General features: G+C 35.9%; 3 protein-coding genes across 7 annotated transcripts; 2 read left to right on the top strand and 1 right to left on the bottom strand.

Annotated features, from left to right (window-relative positions):
- Positions 1–1,478: 1,478 nt before the first annotated feature.
- LOC7457517 (uncharacterized) lies at positions 1,479–2,513 on the bottom strand. The gene is made up of 2 exons (XM_002313801.3): positions 2,176–2,513; positions 1,479–1,918 (listed from the first exon to the last, which is right to left on the bottom strand). The coding sequence occupies exons 1-2, from the start codon at positions 2,423–2,425 to the stop codon at positions 1,656–1,658; spliced, it is 513 nt and encodes a 170-aa protein (XP_002313837.1). The 5' UTR covers positions 2,426–2,513; the 3' UTR covers positions 1,479–1,655.
- A 4,078-nt stretch (positions 2,514–6,591) lies between these two features.
- LOC7490011 (uncharacterized) lies at positions 6,592–9,395 on the top strand. Its single transcript, XM_002313059.4, has 3 exons — positions 6,592–6,846; positions 7,999–8,451; positions 8,661–9,395. The coding sequence occupies exons 1-3, from the start codon at positions 6,670–6,672 to the stop codon at positions 8,706–8,708; spliced, it is 678 nt and encodes a 225-aa protein (XP_002313095.4). The 5' UTR covers positions 6,592–6,669; the 3' UTR covers positions 8,709–9,395.
- A 378-nt stretch (positions 9,396–9,773) lies between these two features.
- On the top strand, positions 9,774–16,157 carry LOC7490012 (CDPK-related kinase 5). 5 transcript variants are annotated; one of them, XM_024608453.2, is made up of 12 exons: positions 9,774–10,617; positions 12,073–12,203; positions 12,515–12,556; positions 12,660–12,768; positions 13,604–13,682; positions 13,760–14,056; positions 14,137–14,249; positions 14,565–14,672; positions 14,755–14,817; positions 14,916–15,083; positions 15,474–15,555; positions 15,650–15,796. In XM_024608453.2, the coding sequence occupies exons 1-11, from the start codon at positions 10,093–10,095 to the stop codon at positions 15,513–15,515; spliced, it is 1,677 nt and encodes a 558-aa protein (XP_024464221.2). In that variant the 5' UTR covers positions 9,774–10,092; the 3' UTR covers positions 15,516–15,555; positions 15,650–15,796. The 5 variants fall into 5 exon arrangements, with proteins under 5 accessions (XP_024464221.2, XP_052311689.1, XP_002313096.4 ...); XM_052455729.1 differs by lacking the exon at positions 15,650–15,796 and having other exon boundaries at positions 15,450–15,555; XM_002313060.4 differs by lacking the exon at positions 15,474–15,555 and having other exon boundaries at positions 9,779–10,617; positions 15,650–16,157.
- The last annotated feature ends 1,497 nt before the right edge of the window (positions 16,158–17,654 follow it).

Here is a 17,654-nt window from a genome sequence, read left to right as displayed (position 1 = left end):
TTCTATTCTTTGTAATATTTTTCAATCCGCCCGTGTTTAATATTATGGTGTAAACTAATTTTTAAAATTGATTTTTATTTTAAAATTTATTAAAATAATTTTTTTATTTTTAATATTAATATATTAAAATCATCAAAAACACTGAAAAAAAATATTAATTTTTTTAAGTAAAATATATTTTTTTAAACACATTCAAAAACAAAAATTATTATACTCTCAAATACTCATTTAATAAAACACCTGTAAAAAAAATATAAATAATTTATCTATATCTAGTTTGGATTAAAGAGTGAGGCCTGAGACCCGACGTATCATTAAAGTAAATCAAGCGATGTTTGACACCGGGGGAGACAACTTATTACCATTCCACATACATGGGAGTTTAGGATAAAAAGATGACATAAATTTTGGAAAAAAATAGTAATGAAAATATGAGAAAAAAATTGGAATTTTCATTGACTTCCATTAATTATTTGATTTGATGGCTATAGATCGCTTTTTTTTTTCATGGAAGCCAAAGTCAAACATTGCTAAATTTGCATGAAACAAAAATCTAGTTTACAAGAAGAATGGGCCTGGGGTTTTTTTACTGCCGGATTCGACTCGATTAAACTTGCAGGGTCCTTAAACTGGAATGGGAATAGAAAACCAATAAAAATTGTGGTGTTTTTGCGAGGAACATCTCAGGTGCCGGAGCAAATAGGGCAGCCATAATCAAGAGGAGGACCGTCCCGATTCAAATAGCTAGGTTTCTTAAAACCAACGCCACCATTTTCTCTGCTTCTTCTTGTTGCTTGTTCAGAGGCACTGTTGTCGTTTTGGTGAGTTTGTTGTTGATCAGGAGAAATGACAGGTGTTGCGTTTCGCGCACTCATGCTGATCTTGATACTGCAAACATTTTCACTTTGTTTCCATTCTTCTCTGCTGTTTAAAAAGGGATGATTTGTCCTTGTCACTTTCCTCTCTCTCACACATCCTCCGAGGAATTATTACCAGGAAGCTCAACTCAAATGCGTGTTCCCGGCTTACCGGCTTATAGTCAAACCAGCTGATTTGGTTTGATTTGGTTTTTTTTTTAATCAAAGCTTTGTCCGGACTTTAACAGGTTTTTAGGCCCGATAAGGTTGCAAGGCCCGATAAGGTTGGCAAGAGAAAATTTGGTTAAGTTACATACATTTTTATTTGACAAGTTAGGTGGAGATTTTGGAGTTAGGCAATGTGATTCGTAATGTTGTGTCTTCAATTCTTAAGCATTAGGACCAATAACTGGTTGGATTCAGACAATAACGAAATATTACAAATAAAATTAATATTGGATTGTCAGCAATGTAGAACAGATTTAATTGAGTGAAAAAAGAACGTCCTCCCAAAAACATGATTGTAAATTTGGCTATGTATAAATTATGATCCCTTCCCTTTAGTATAAAAAGTAGGAACAATTTACTATAAACGAGAGAGAGAGAGGAGCGAGGACAAAGTAAACAAAACTATATCCTTTTCAATTCATCATCATACCAATGTATATCATCGTATTCATCACCACTGTCCTTATTTTATTTAGGTCTCACAAATCTCATATTAAAAATTAGAAAGGAAAAAAAAAAAAAAAAAAACAACACGAGTGGTAATGCATGCGATTAATGGATGATTTCCATTCAATACCGACGACGAAACATTGGCATGACAAAGAACTTCATGGTGCCGTTATTACAGTGGAAGCCAGCACCTCCGCCGCAAGCAAAGTAATGAGGTTGCCAGCTCTTGAGCACGAACTCGAACCCATCACCACCTCCTTGTGTCTCGCTAGCAACCAACTTGGCTCTGCTCAGGTCACATTTTAAGAAGCTCCACAGGTTTGGTAGCAAGTAGACACTGTGAGGATGGGTGTTTGTGTCACTGGGTGGATCATACTTGAACACTACACAAATAAATCATGTCAGTAAATACAGTATGCAAACAATACACTCGTATGAAAGAAATACAAATCAATCCCATCCACACAAACATGGGCTTAATGAAAAAATATATATACGACTATGTGCTGCTCGAATAGGATCTCTGCAAATGACCCGAATCTGAATGGCAGTGCGTCGTAGATGTTGGGTAATTTTTGGAAATCCTGACAAGATTAGGAGATAATATATAGCATTGTTTTATGTTAAGTGATAAACTAACCTAGAGTGTCATTGAAGTAGAATGGGCCGTTTTTGAGAGCCCAATCAGCGTAGTTGATACCGAACGTCCAATTTTGAGATCCACCCACAACGATCTTGTTGGGTGCAGCTGTACTGTTTTGGCGACAAGGGCGACGCTTGTAACTCCAATCAGTGTTGTTGAAACCATATTGCCTGCTTGCCATGCTTATTGCCCACATGGAAGCACTAAGCAGAAGGATGAGTACCTGTGCATGTGTTAGACGAGCCATCTTCCCTTTCAAGTGCAACTTGAGAAGGATGTGAATCTTTAGATAGAACTGAAACTTAGATGGTGTGGTGTACAATATGAGCTGATAGCATCTATATATAGGTGAGGGGGAGAGGGAAAGAGAAATAGTGCAGAACAGCCAAACTGGCCTTTTTTTCCCTTCTGCTCGAGTAGGTGTAGATGGAGAAATGTGATGCTCACCAATTTCAATGGCCGCCTAAATCCTCTACTCTTTCTTTTTATGAATTAAGTCCTCCACTTATGCTATCAAATAAATTAAGCAAAGACATTAGTTGACATTTTGGGGTGTTCGGCGTTCAAAAGTTAATGCTAGCTAGGGGGGAAACCCAGCTTCCTGGATCCTAACAGCAGTATGAAAAGCTCGGTGCATTTTCTAGTGATGGTTGGCTGCGGGAGAGAAGGGGTCAACGAAATGGTACTGTCACATCCAATGATTTTCTTTGAGAGTTTGAAGAATTGATCAAAGCCAAGTCCACGCTAAATGGAAGCTGCAAAAGTGATCAATATTGCGGTTTTAACTAAAATTGGTTGACAAAATATGAATTTAAGGTCTTATTAGTCTAAAAGTACGTCAATGTTCCATGCCATTCAAAGATTATATCATGCGTTTGTATGATGAAAAGATGATGATTTATCTATAATAATATCTCTTGCGTGTGTTATTATGAAATAACATTGGAATCAATCTATTTTCTGTACATTAATAAAATTAGATACATTTATCTTTCTTTAAGAAATTCATTTCTCCAATTTGATTGGAGTTATATCAGTCATAAATAAGAATTTATGAGAAAATATCTCACAACTATAACTATTTTTTTTTAAATGATAAGATTTAACTCATATTAATTATTTACCCAAGTATACGTAATTCGTGTCCGCTTAGCCAGCTCCTTGACTAATAGAAATGCATCCATGAGAGGAGTAGCCTTTTTCCTCGGCTTCATTCATCAACTTTTTTTTTCAGCGAAGAATATATCTAACTCATTTATTAACATTAAATTCCGGAAAATTTTATAATTTTATCATGGATTACTCTCGAGCAAAGAAAGTATCAATGAGAACAACCATTTTGTTTTTGCAGTCAAAAATATTTTTAAAATTTTATTTTTATTTTAAATTAAAATTTTAAATCGTTTCGATGTGCTATAGAAAATATATTATTTAATATATTTTTAAATAAAAAATATTTTTAAAAAATAACTACTACTACATTAATAATAAATACTTACATGAGAGTTTTTTTCCAAAATAAACATAAAAATAAAAGTTCAAGGGTTGGTGTGAGAAAATAAAAAACAAATTCAAAGGTCTTGTTTGCCCTTGCAACATGATCCTCGATTTCCTCTCTTAAGCCCCCACCCTCCATACCTTTCCAACTTCTTATTATTCCTTTGTATTTTTTTCTTCAACTATATATTTTAATCATCCTTTGGTGACGACGACGTGTATTTTTATCATATGCAAATTTACCATCTTCAATTCTTCATTACATCATGCAAACGTATTAATGGCATAAAAAACCACCACGAGTTTCACTTGATAAGATCCCATTCAATTGTTGTCAAAAATAATTTCAATCAAAACTATTTACCAAGAAAAAAAACATGCCAGTCAAAACCATACAAATACTTACTGTGGCGCAGCTTCCGTGAATTAGGATTTTGACTTGGTGGTAGACCTTTCAAATAAAAACAATAGAAATTATATCTCATTTTGGTGACCTAGTAGTATGGGTTTAAGGGAAGCAATATATATATTATTAACGTGGATGTTCGGGTCAGCTTTTACATGTCTCGACTAATCTTATGAGCCTTGAAATTAAGGACTATGTAAACCTCCAGTGACCCTGAGATTTGTTAAACTCGAATTGATGACCTCTAGTGAGTAAATCTAAGTCTGACCGGTTGAGTTACACCCCTCAGGGTTATATATATTTAATATTATAATTGTTTTATAAAGTATTTTTTATTTAAAAATATATTAAAATAAAATTTATTTTTAATATTAACACATCAAAACAATAAAAAAATACAAAATTATTTGAAAAAAAACTATTGTTTTTTAAAACACAACATAGCCGCGTGTGTTTTTAGCCGGCCATCGTATAGAAATATACCGAGTGTTTATCAAATCTTATAATAAAATAAAATGGTTTATTCGTATTTTTATTTCTCTCTCAATTTTTCAACGCAAAACACACGGCAATACGTTGGTTAATTTAGTATTTGACAGCAGAAGTGGACGACGACCTACTAACTCCCACCCAAATCAAGAAAAACTACCTCTTTGGCTGTTCTACACCATTCTCTCCCCCTAACTCTTATACCTTTCTTTCCCTAATCAATTTCCAGCATAAAATTCACATCTTTCTTGAGTTGGAGCAGGGAAGATGGCTCGTGTACCATATGCACGGGCCTTCACTCTCCTACTTAGCAATTGGCATGCATGGCCAACAGTCAATGGGAATGTGGGTCTTACAGCACCTATATGGTGCTTTGCATTCGGCCAACGTGTTTTGCAACAGTTGCCCATAGGTATAATTGTGTTATGAAATTAACAGATGATTGAGTAATTAAACCAAGAACACTTTGTGATATGTTCCTAATCTTTTTGGTGGCTAGTATAACAGAAATTGAAAAGTAAAAGAATTGTGGCTCACATTTATTTTTTATGATCATATAACTAAAGATTTTCGAATTACTGTGGCTCGTTAATTGGAGTAATCGGATATATAGTAGAAGCAGCCGAGGAACATTATCGTAAGGAGGTGTTTTAGTTTGTTAGATCACAATCGCTTGACTAATGCCAATAATTTCTTTTTCTCCATGGATCTGGTCTAATATGTAGTTGTTTATCCATGGCTTTTTCTTTTTTAATTGACGTATACTTAAAAGTGGTTTTCTCTTGCAGAATGGCTGCTTGATATGTACGCCTTGCAGAATGACATCTGGTTGTGCCACTCCTTCGGAGGAAACTGCTACAACATTGCAGCCTTTGTATGTGTTCATAGAATGCTCTGGTACTACATAAAAGACATTCCATTCATCTCACATAGACGTCTGATCATACGCAATACTCTTCTCAACAGCGGCAGCCCTGGTTTCAGCAACTTGTGCAGCAGCCACCGTGACCACCAGCAGCAGCACTGTGAGCAGCAGGGTCTTCTTCTCAGCCACGCCAGCCTCCAGCGCCACCAGCAGCAACCACCCCTTGCACCAGGTAATCTTCCTTCTCAGTAACTTGCATTTTGTTTTTTTCTTTGTGATGCATGCAGGACGTGAATTAACGTCCTGCTGCCTCTCTTTGCAAACAAAGAGAGATGGGCAGGACCCTTAGAACAGCCCATCTTCTCTATATAAAAAAACAAAAAGAAATTGTTGGGCCTTCAGTAAGTTCAGTACCACTAGATTGAGCTTGGGATTTGGGTCAATCAGCCCAGCTCCTAGACTAAAAGTATATTTGTCTAACACAGCAAAACAAAAAAAAACCTAATAAAAAACAAAAAGATTCTAAAAATAACGATTATCTCTAACCTTTTAAACATTGAAATGGAGATTTGTTTTGTTTGTTAGAAAATTATGGAGATGGAGTTAATCTTATTTTTTATTTGGATAGGTTGTTTTTTATTTTTATTTTCTTTTAATTTGAATAAATTGATATTATTATTTTTTACTTAACTTGATAAAGAATAGCCTATATAAGAATGTAAAGTAGATAGTTAAATCAATTTTTAAGTTTTAAAAAATAATAAAACTAAAAATATATAGAGGTACAAAAAATATAAATATATAAATATTTGATTAGAAATAAGATAATCGCTTGTGAATAATTATAGATAATTAACTCGCGTGTTAGTATTCTAACATGTCAATTTATCAATTTATTATTATATATTTCACAAAATCTATCAAAAACATTTAATTAAAAAATTAAATATTAAAGATAAAAGTATGAATACTTGAATAGAAAAAAAAAAGTCAACATACAAAATCTATAATAATCTCCATTTATTTATTTCTTTATTGTCTCAAATTCTTTTCTTTTCCCTCTCCTGTTTGGAGACTTGGGCTCCATAGCATACAGTTAAGGACTGAGAAAGAAACGAACATAAGGGAAGAATTGTGGCCGAAAGAGCTACAACAGGCCCAATCTTGTGTTCAAGGAAAAATTGGATTACGTAGAAAGAGTGAGTTTTAACGACAAAAGAAAGAAAAAGAAGAGATGAGTGTTTTTGGTGGAGATAGCTGGGCAAGAGAAGCACAATACAGGAAAAGAAGAGTTGATGATCTTGTAATAGACGGACTTGATGGGTCTTCTCACAAGAAGCTATCTAGTGGAAAATACGCATGTCTTGTTTGCCCTCACAATCCCGTCCTCGAATCTCCCCTCGCGCTCTCTGTACGCACCAGATGCCCTCTTATCTTTTTCTTCAATTTTCAGATTTCTTGCTCTGTAGCATTCATTACCAGCAATCACTGAATCGAAATAAATTAAAAAGAGAGAAACCCCACTTGTGTTTTTATGTAGAAGAATCAAATGGAATACAATAACTTACTATTACCAAACCCTAGAAAGACTAAATACAGAACTGAATTCTGATTTGTATCCATTTGAGGTTGTTTGAGAAGGGTTTTCTGTTATTGTAAATATTGATTATCTGATTGTATTAGAATTAAGTAGGGGAGAAAGTAGGAAGGGAAGTATGGTGAAAACAAATCTCTTTTATACAACACATTACTCTACTTAGAGAGGAAGTCCTAGTGGATTTGAATTTAAATACAATACTTTGAACACATATATTTATACTAGAATAATTCAAGAGATTTATAAATATATCTGTAATGGTTACATGCATATAGCTAGGAGAAGTTTTAAAATTTGGAATGTGTTGAGATGATAAAGTCAAGACTTGCTAATGGCATCTCATTGCTATCTCTTCAACCTTCCTCTCTTTAGCAATTTTATTTGCTTAAACATGGTTCATCTAAGTCATTTTTCTCCTCTTATGGCTGCTGTAATATTTTTTGTCATGGCTCTTTGGCCATTTTCCATCTATTGTAAGAAGGGTTCTCTCGTCTCTTTGTCGTGTGTGTTAGTACCACATCATCTCCTGTGCAAGAAGTTATCAGCTTGCACTAAACCTCTTTCTTATGCTTCTTCTATCTCGTAGTCCCAATTTCTTGTTGTGTACTATTCTTGCACCTTTAGTTTTTCTTCTTTGAATGTCACTTGTTCATCCACTCTCATTAGATCAAACTAGCTTTGATACTATTTTAGAAATAAGTAGGGGAGAAGGTAGGAAGGGAAGCATGGTGAAAACAAATCTCCTTCATATAATATATTACTCTTCTAAGAGAGGAATTCCTATGTAATACTCTAAACATATATATTTATACTATTCTAGGATAATTCAAGAGATTTAAAAGATATATACATCTTTAATTGTTAGATACATATATTCTAGGAGACACCAGTAGAACTAAAAGACACTTTAAATAAAGATTTCAAAATTAATTCCAACAGATTGTTCAAATGTGTTTTATTTTGTAGATGCATTGTAAGGGATCCCGACATATTGCTGCGGAGTCCAAGCTGAAGGAAAAAGAATTGATGAGACAAAGTGAGATTAATAAAAGATTAGCGTTATCAGAATCTGATGTTAGGCCTGCTAATCCAAGTGCTTTGAACAAAAATACCAAGTTAGTGAGTAAGCCATTGATTGAAAAGACAAAGAAGGCTGCTACCGAGATACTTGGCAAAGGAACTGCCCTGTTGAGTTCCAAAAATCAAAACTGTGATCTGAAATTGAGCGTGGGATACGTAAATATTATGAATGTGGTGACCAAAATCTGCGAAAACAGCTCATGTCCGGAAGTAATAGCATCTGAGAAGATGCTTGTGCAACAGCACTTGGATTTTAGGGAGCGGCGAGAGAGGGAGCTGAAGTTCACTGAAGCGGGTTGGAAGCGTGATTGCCATGGAAGATGGTTTAGAGATGAAAATGTGAGTATCCTTTTTTTGATGAAACACTTTGACATTTTATTGCTACGGTAGTGATTATTGGTTTCTGCTTCTGCATCATGTATGTTGGTGTAGAAATTTTGAGTCTGTTCGTAAAAATTGCATCATCAGACAATTCAAATAACAAGGCCTTTTCCTTCTTATGTTGATTCATGTACAGCCAGCGTATTTATGCTTTTGATTTCTTGCAGGTGGAATTTGATTCTGATGAAGAAGATCCGAATGTCTGTCTTGGTTAAAAATTTAAACGAAGATCATCTACGAAGACTTTTGATAGAATGCCAGTGTGATTATCGACAACGTTGCTAATGTTGGTTACTCGAGCTGCATGGGTGACAACTTTCTTTGGTTTTCAAGAAATGCAGAAAAATCTTTCTTCTATCTTGATACCTTGAGGAACTAAAGATGGATAGCTTGATCCAGATTTTCAATCAATTGGCAACTGGAATGTGCTGTAGATATCCATGTTGTAGTTAAATTCTTTGGGCCGTGGTCGGTGTTTATGCAGGCAGCAGCAACATGGCTTTATATGGATCTTTAGTGACTAGTTGAGATCAGTTCCCCGTTAATAGGTCGAAGAGCAAATCAAACATCGTCATTTGTCCATGTTAGATTTTGAGTAGCATTCACATGATTATGTTGTCCAATCAGTGAATACATAAACCAAATCAAAGTCTGTAATACAGTAGTAAACAGTTCAGAGCTAGATGTTCAACATGTCTGATATGGGGAATTGGTCACTGCATTGCATGCAGAGAAGATAATAAAGTGTAGCCTTGTGGGGAAACCCCAGTCCGTGCATTTAGCTTCTATGATGCATGAATTGCATAGTGCATCACATTTTTGGCTACCATGTGTAGGGGTGGTCCAACCGACACATTCCATGGTGATTATTAAATGGATGTTGATTGTACCTTGCTTGATCAGTCATGGTGGCCGGACAGATTTTTTAGTGTTTTGCCCCACCTATCATTCTATTTATCCTTTTCGATAGTCCTTTTTTTTAAGTCAACTAGATACAAATCTCGCATTGCTTAATAATTGAAGATTTCCAACCACAAAAATAAAATTATTGACCTGACAAAATTTTAATTAAATTTAGTATTAGTCATTTAATAATTTTAATTGATGGAACTCAACAAATAACTTTATAGCTAACAAGTTGAATTCAATTTGAAAATAACATTTGTCAATATTAATTTCATTAATTAGATCATCAAAGCATAAATGTTATCTAAATAATAATTGAAAGGAAGCAAAAGGAGTTAAATAATGATAAATGTTGAGATTTAAAATATAGACTAGATTATAATGCATCTTCTCTATAAATATAACTAAAGTATATTCGATGGCTTTCCCATAGTGTTTCCCAGGTTTTCTGATTCAATCCACCACCATCACAATGCCTTAGCCCCGCCAAGAAGACTTTACAACTCGCTCGCTCGCTCTACCTTTCCACACCCACCAAGAAGTCCCACCCTCACTTCCACCCAAACCCCAGTAAAAAAACCCATCAATTCTTCTTCTACTCTCTCTCCCTTACCTCCTCCAACCTCCACCACCATCACAATGCCTTAGCCCCCACCATACCACCACAAACACCGCCGCCGCCACCTCCTCCAAATGGGAACTTGCACTTCAAAACCTCCCAAGCCCAACCTTAATGCCCCAAAAGATATCAATCCTCCACCCCAAACCCCATCACAAAATGAGCACCCTACCACACAAACTCGAACTGCAAAATCCCCTCTCACATCCTTGCCCAACTCCAAAGCTTCCCCTTTCTTCCCTTTCTACACCCCCAGTCCTTTCAAAAAAACACCTTTCAACCCCACCGCTTCCACTCCTCTTCGCTTTTTTAAGAAATCCCTTGCTCGTCCCTCGCTCGCGAAGTACTTTAAAGCCGTGCTTCGTCGGCAAAACAAGAAGGAAAAAAGTGGGGTGGAACCAAATTCCGAAGAGGGTGATAAAAATGAAGAAGCTGTGGAGTTGGATAAAAGGTTTGGTTTTTCAAAAGAGTTTACTAGTAGATTGGAAGTTGGAGAGGAAGTGGGGAGAGGGCATTATGGCTATACTTGTTCTGCTAAGTTCAAGAAAGGTGCAAGAAAAGGCCAGCAAGTTGCTGTTAAAGTCATACCTAAACCAAAGGTTGTAAATTTAACTTAAATGCCTGCGTTTGTATTCATTTATGTGGATCTTCTCTTTTGCTAGCTAGCTTGTGTTTGTGGATTTGGTTATTTGTTATTATTATTTTCTTGTGAAATAATTTTTGTCCAGTGTTGAAGTTGATTTGCAGGTGGCTTTAGATTTTGGGTTCATTTTTAAATTATTTTGCTAGTTTTGAAATTCGAATCTTGTAACTTTGGGTACTACTGGTGATTGATTTTGTTATTTTGTCTGTTGTTTCTCTTTTTTATTTGCGGTGTGAGTTAAAAAGGGAAGGATAAATAACCTCGATTTGGACGGATTAAAGGAGGATAATGTGTAAGATACTGCTTGGGATTTTCTGAAGGGGGGATTTTAGATGGATGTGAGTAGAGTGATTGGAGTTTTGAGAGTGATGGGCATAACATGTAACCAATTTGCTTATTTGTTGTTTTGGTCACTGGTACTGTATTTAGCACTTCTTATTTTGGGTATTTTAGGTTCATAAAATAACTATTCGGGGATTGAACATTTTTGGAGTGTTAATATCTCCTCTCGCAAAGTGCCTATAGATTATAAAGGAATGGAACAACTATTGAATTTTCCTAGATATGTGTTCAGATTATGCAGTTTTTCCATTTGATATTTGTCTATTGCTGCTGTACTTGGGTAAAAAGTAAAAACAGTCAAATATCAAATTATGCAAATAATTCAAAGGTTGTGAGAGGATCTAATTGCTGAGAAGGATCATTATCTCAAATGGGGCCTTCATTTTTTTTTTTTACTTTTGTGTTGCTTTAGATTTCAGACCCTTTTTTTTTTGTCATAACATTGTGCTTGTTTTGCTTGAATATATGGCCTCCAATAAAATTGATGACTTGCACAGACGGTGAACTTCTGCTCACCACCTGCTTATGCTTATAAACATACTGGAATGGAAGAAGATTGTACTGATCATGCTCCGCTATCAGTGCTAAACACAGTGCTGGGATTGCAAAATCTCCATTAAACATCTGACCCATCAATTTACAATAATTCTCTTCTAAAAAAGAGAAATATAGTAATTTTCTATTGGACTTATTTTGTGACTTTTCTACTTTTGCCCAATCTACTAGGTTTTCTGCAGTACATTGTTTCCTGCATGTGAAGATGAAATTATGAAATCTGTTTGGCCATTGTAAACATAACTTGGAAAACCATTAGGATTTTATACATAAACCTGTTCGGTTTTTGTGGTTGTTACTATCCTGCTATTGGTTCAAAGTGAATAGGACTGTATTTATTGATAGGTTCATTTAAACCTCTTAGAAATTAGTTGTATTTTTTAGAGAAAAAAAATAATTACAGTATGAGAGTTTAAAGTTTCTTAATTGACATGATGAAATTTTTTTACATTGCTTGTTTATGGTTTATTTCTTACAGCATATTATCTCTCTTTGATCACTTCAATATTGCCAGATGACAACAGCTATTGCAGTTGAGGATGTCAGGAGGGAGGTCAGGATATTGAGGGGCTTGACAGGACATAACAATGTAGTACACTTCTATGATGCATTTGAAGATCTTGACAACGTCTATATAGTGATGGAGTAAGTGCAATATGCAAAGCAACTTAGCTATAAAAACTTGTGTCATTTTCTTTTTTAAACATATTGGTAACCAATTGTGGTTGAGTCTACATCTTCTTGACAATTTATACAAGGACCATTAGCATCGTTTTTTGTTTCTCAGCCAAAATGTTCTGTAATCAACTGATGATATGTTTTATTGGTATGCATATATTGTCACAAACACGGATATTTATAAGAACAAATCAGGGAGAGAATTGCTTACTGCTTGCATGGATGCTTTATGAGATCTTTGACCTTCCAAAAGTTGATTATTGGATTTGAATATTCAGGCTATGCAAAGGAGGGGAGCTCCTAGATAGAATACTTTCAAGGTGATTCTCTTAGCAGAGGATATATCAAAATCTGAACTGCGGTTTGAGGTTTTCTTATATTCCTCACCGTAGCCTCTAACTAGGTACCTTGTTACCATTTTAGGGGTGGGAAATACTCAGAAGATGATGCGAAAGCTGTTATGGTGCAGATACTAAATGTTATTGCTTTTTGTCATCTACAGGGTGTGGTGCACCGAGATCTAAATCTAGAGGTGGGACATATCTATACTCCTTTTTTTCTCTTTTCTTTTAGTGGGAGGATATGAACACTGAAAATACATTTACCCCCTCAAACACAATGGTTATAGGAAATTCAGACGCGGACTTCTCTTGATGTTGCTCTGAGTAAAGAACGTCCTGCGGTAACGGTGGGCGTGTAGAAAAACCTTTCATCAAGTAGGTAAAAAAGCGCTTTTCTTTGCTCTCGAAAGAGCAAAATTGACTCTCAGGAAAATATCCCGCCTCCTCTTTCTTTCACCCTTTTTCTTCTTTCTTTGCTAAGCTCTTCCATTTTTGGAGTCTAATAATCATTTTTTTGGAAATGGTCCCTGTCTGCTTGTTCTTCTGTACGGCCATATGACAAGTCATTTGCGAATATTTCGGGAACCTTTGGTTGTCTTTTTGTTCCAAACACGCAACTTTTTGAGATTTTTGTGGAATGCAAAATGGCCTGATGAGGTGATGTTTGAAAAGGGAGAAATGGACTGGGTCTTGTCTCCTTTGAACCATCTAGTTCTGGAAAAGAATGACTTGAGACCGATTGCACTGTTTTCCATGCATGCAAATGTTGCTTCTTCATGGTCGCCTTCATCACTACACTCTCGTTGGGTAAACGTAAGGGGTATCTTCACAGGCTAGTTTTCAGGGTTCCCTGCTTGCCCTAATTTACTAAGTAAAAAAAGAAGAAGAGAAAACTAACATAACTGATGCATAGCATTTTTTATGTGAGATCATTTTGCCTGCCATATCATATCTTTTCTAAGAATTTGGGTTGTCTTTATTTATTTTCCTCTTTCATGATCTAAATCCATCCATTCACTTGGCCAGAACTTTCTATATACTTCTAAGGAGGAGAACTCTAAGCTGAAAGTTATAGACTTTGGCTTATCAGATTTTGCCAGACCAGGTTTTCTATTTGCCTGAATTTCATCCTACTTGACCTTGAGGGTTTGGATGGGTGTTTGATGCCCTTGGTGTTTGCAGATGAAAGACTTGATGACATTGTGGGAAGTATATGCTACGTGGCACCTGAAGTTCTACATAGATCTTATAGCTTCGAGGCTGATGTATGGAGCATAGGTGTGATAGCATATATTCTTTTGTGTGGTAGTCGTCCATTTTGGGCCCGGACCGAGTCTGGATTGTTTCTAGAAATTTTGAAAGCTGATCCCAGTTTTGATGAAGCACCTTGGCTTGCTTTATCTCTAGAAGCAAAAGACTTTGTTAAACGCCTATTAAACAAGGATCCAAGGAAACGAATTACTGCTGCCCAGGCTTTGAGTTAGTGCTTCATTTTCTCTCTTGTAGTTAGGTCTTTAACACATCAATGTGAATCACCCTTAATGAACTTTTGTTTGCAGGTCATCCTTGGATCCGGGATTTTAATGGTGTAAAAGTAAATCTTGATATTTTGATATTCAAGCATATGAAGGCATACATGCGGTCATCATCTCTGCGTAAGGCTGCTTTAAAGGTGTGTATTCATTTATAACCAAAGAAAGAAAACCTATAACACCTACCCATTGTTAGTACTTGTATTCTTTAAGCCGTATTATGTTTGTGATCAGTGTCTTAAACTTGCAAATGATCTAAGATCCGCCTTTTCTCAATATCTTTTCTTTTGTATTGGTTCAATATTCAAATGGATCGAGGGCTTTTGTTTGAATGAAATTCCAGTAAAACCATAGCAGAATACCTTGATTTAAGTTCTCTAGCAATTATAAGCAGTAAGCTTTGTCACTTACCTTCTAATGAACTTTTAACTGTTTTGTTTTGGTATCCCTTGCAGGCATTATCTAAGACATTGACTGTGGATGAACTATTTTATCTGAAGGAACAATTTGCATCGCTAGAACCAAACGAAAGTGGCAGCATCACCTTGGAAAACCTTAGGATGGTTGGTGTCCTCCTTTTCTTCATATTGAGATAGCATGACTTTATAGTGAAAAGCTTTGCGCCACTCATTTCATTTATCGCAGGTCTTGATGAAAAATGCAACAAATGCAATGAAGGATTCTCGCATCCCTGATTTTCTTTCCTCAGTATGTGCCAACAGTTTATATAGTTGTTGCGTGCCTTTATATGATTATGCACTTGTATTTAGACATGTACACTCATCTTAATTTCCATTTCATGACAGCTAAATCCATTTCAACACGGAAGAATCGATTTTGAAGAATTTTGTGCAGCTGCTCTGAACGTCCATCAGCTGGAGGCACATGATCAATGGAAACAGCTAGCCCGTTCTGCATATGAGCTTTTTGAGAAGGATGGAAACAGGGCACTTGTAATTGAGGAGCTTGCTTCAGTAAGTTGGAATTGTAACATGTTTGAGAATGCCTAACTATTCATGATTGTTTTGATTGCTACTGCTTGCTTAGGGCACAAAAGTAAAACCTCAACAAACTTGATTTTTCATGAGCTAATATACAGACATCTTAATCTGTACCTCATAAAATGTCTAAAATATGATTGGTAAAAGAGTAGTGATAGTCAGATTTGGATAACATATTTCCTACAGGCCTATCAATGAACAACTACTGTACTTGTGTAAGCAGTCTCTAGTAATTGATTATCAATGAGAAAAAATTATGGGTTAAGCAGGGTAGTTAACCCCCCACCCCCTCTATGCAGTCTCTTTTATAAATGCCCATCTTTTCAATTTTCCTTATAGCTCTTATCACAAGCATTTTAGCAGGACTCCATTGAATTTGTTGGCTGTCAAGGCTATCTGAACTAGTGAATTTATCCGGCTGGAATTGACAAGCCAACCGAGTCAAGTAATCTAAGTTGCTTGTTAACTTTCTGACAAACATTTGCAATTTGCAGTTGTTTTGGAATAGAAGCTAAGCTTTTCACAAATTGTTGTTTCAGGAACTTGGGCTTGGCCCCTCCATCCCGGTTCATGCTATTCTCAATGACTGGATAAGTCATGCTGATGGGAAGCTAAGCTTCCATGGGTTTGTCAAGTTGTTGCATGGTACATCCAGCCGAACCATTGCAAAGGCACAGTGAAGAGTTATTATATCTCTTTTCTGTTGGATGTGCTTATTATTCTTTGCTTCCAGGACAAGAAAAAGGTGTGCTACAATAACTAAGGTGCACCTCAACTGCTCACATCAATAGCATATCTGGAGCTTTGTTGAGCATAACTTCTTGAGCACCATTAATATGCAAACCTTAGCCCTCATTCCATTTCTGAGGAGTCTGAACCATTCGGAACGTGAATGACCGTGAAGTATCACTGTCATCATGGTGTAAAGATATAGTTTAGGTTTTGCCCGAATAGGCAAAGAATATTCCATGTTCCCACAGTAGATGCTTTACACATTTCAAATCTTGCTCCTAATTATTGCAGTTAATACATGGTTGTGTTTATTTAGCCTTCGACTTTGCTTCATTCATGGATATTCAATTATGATTTCATACTAGCACACCAGCGCATTAGTCTTCGTCTAGGGCTATCCAATTTCCATCATTTCTTTACGTAGCGTAGTTAGTAGTGACCTAACACATGGATCCTCAGCTTCTTGTGAAGTTTTCTACCCTCTTAACATCCATAGGAGAAATAAAGCTTGGAAAGTGATTGCCTGTTCCAATTTAATTTGTCAACGAGTTGACGACGCAGTTAATCCTAAGCTTCTGGTGATGTTCCTTGCTATGAATAAAATCTCAAAAGTTTTCTTGGTACAAGCCATAAAGATTCTAATAGACCTTCTCTAAGCTTTGCTGATGCAGCAACTTCGAGTCCAAGCCTCATTACCGTTATAATCCTTCACTAACCATATGTTAAGATGTCCATCGTACGAGGACCCTAGATGGCATACAACCAGGCAATCTTGAACTCGCAAGGTCGATGGAGCAGTTCTGAAGTTACAAGTTGGGATGGTAGGAAATTTGTCGATTTTGCTGGTTACGGATTCTAAAAGAACAAATCTGATCAAAAAGAATTTCGGTGTATGCAACAAACCAATACATAACTCCATTGAAAGTGACCAAGAATACATTATCATAGTACGAATATGGAACAAATCCTATTCTTCATGATCTTGGCTTTTCCATAATACGTAAAACCTTGTGCTGGTTTGTCTCCGTGCAATATCCATATCCACGAACTTGTGTGGTACATGTATTTTCCTCGGCTTTGGGGAGAACAACTAACCCTCTTCGGATTGGATACCATAGCTAAGTATCAGGACAGAGTTCTTCATAGAAATAAAGCAATGATCTATTGCACGGACCCACTGAAGGTAACAACCATTTGCGGAGGTTACTGTTGTCGTTCCAAATATCCATGTTGGTTTTATAGAGGCTTCAATGACAAGTAAGGATAGTTTTGTTGTTCATTAACTCTACCAGCAAGCTATAGCGATCTGCTGTAAAATTACTAATACGATCATACAACTTACAAGCAATGAAAATCGTAGGGTTTCATGTGAAGAAGACCTTCTTAGATGCATGTCGGCAAAATAAGGCTGGCCGAAGATCAGATTGTGCCAAACTTTGCAAACGCTTGAACTGTTGATAATGCCCTTGATGATGGGTAGTCGTACAATAATATCAGTAATGATCTCCGATGGTATTTCTGCCGCCGCCTTGTCTCCCTTGTCCATTGCCGCTGGTTTATATAGTACAGGAATATTTACTTTAGAAATTGAGAAAGACTAGACGGAAAAGATCATATCCTCAAATTGAAAAAAAAAAATCTATTTAAGATAAACCGTGAAAGCCAAAAAAAAAAACCTTGAAACCTATTTTTAGAAAAAATCAATGTTAAGTAATAAAATCAAAAAAAAAAATCCATAAAAAAAATGAAAACCCATGTTAGCTTATAAATTCATGACCTAAGCCATTTAATTAGAAGCATCAAATCTAGAAA

Source organism: Populus trichocarpa, chromosome 9, assembly GCF_000002775.5.
Source record: "Populus trichocarpa isolate Nisqually-1 chromosome 9, P.trichocarpa_v4.1, whole genome shotgun sequence".
Taxonomy (NCBI): Eukaryota; Viridiplantae; Streptophyta; class Magnoliopsida; order Malpighiales; family Salicaceae; genus Populus; species Populus trichocarpa.
This window is presented reverse-complemented; position numbering and strand designations above follow the sequence as displayed.

Bases quoted from the DNA above. Each gene is read 5' to 3' on its own strand.
- LOC7457517 (XM_002313801.3), bottom strand. From the start codon at position 2,425: ATGGCTCGTCTAACACATGCACAGGTACTCATCCTTCTGCTTAGTGCT. The intron at 1,919-2,175 runs GTTAGTTTATCA...TTATTTGTGTAG, and splicing joins CTACTTCAATGACACTCTAG to TGTTCAAGTATGATCCACCC.
- LOC7490011 (XM_002313059.4), top strand. From the start codon at position 6,670: ATGAGTGTTTTTGGTGGAGATAGCTGGGCAAGAGAAGCACAATACAGG. The intron at 6,847-7,998 runs GTACGCACCAGA...TTTATTTTGTAG, and splicing joins AATCTCCCCTCGCGCTCTCT to ATGCATTGTAAGGGATCCCG. The intron at 8,452-8,660 runs GTGAGTATCCTT...GATTTCTTGCAG, and splicing joins GATGGTTTAGAGATGAAAAT to GTGGAATTTGATTCTGATGA.
- LOC7490012 (XM_002313060.4), top strand. From the start codon at position 10,093: ATGGGAACTTGCACTTCAAAACCTCCCAAGCCCAACCTTAATGCCCCA. The intron at 12,769-13,603 runs GTGGGACATATC...TCACTTGGCCAG, and splicing joins ACCGAGATCTAAATCTAGAG to AACTTTCTATATACTTCTAA. The intron at 14,818-14,915 runs GTATGTGCCAAC...ATTTCATGACAG, and splicing joins TCCCTGATTTTCTTTCCTCA to CTAAATCCATTTCAACACGG.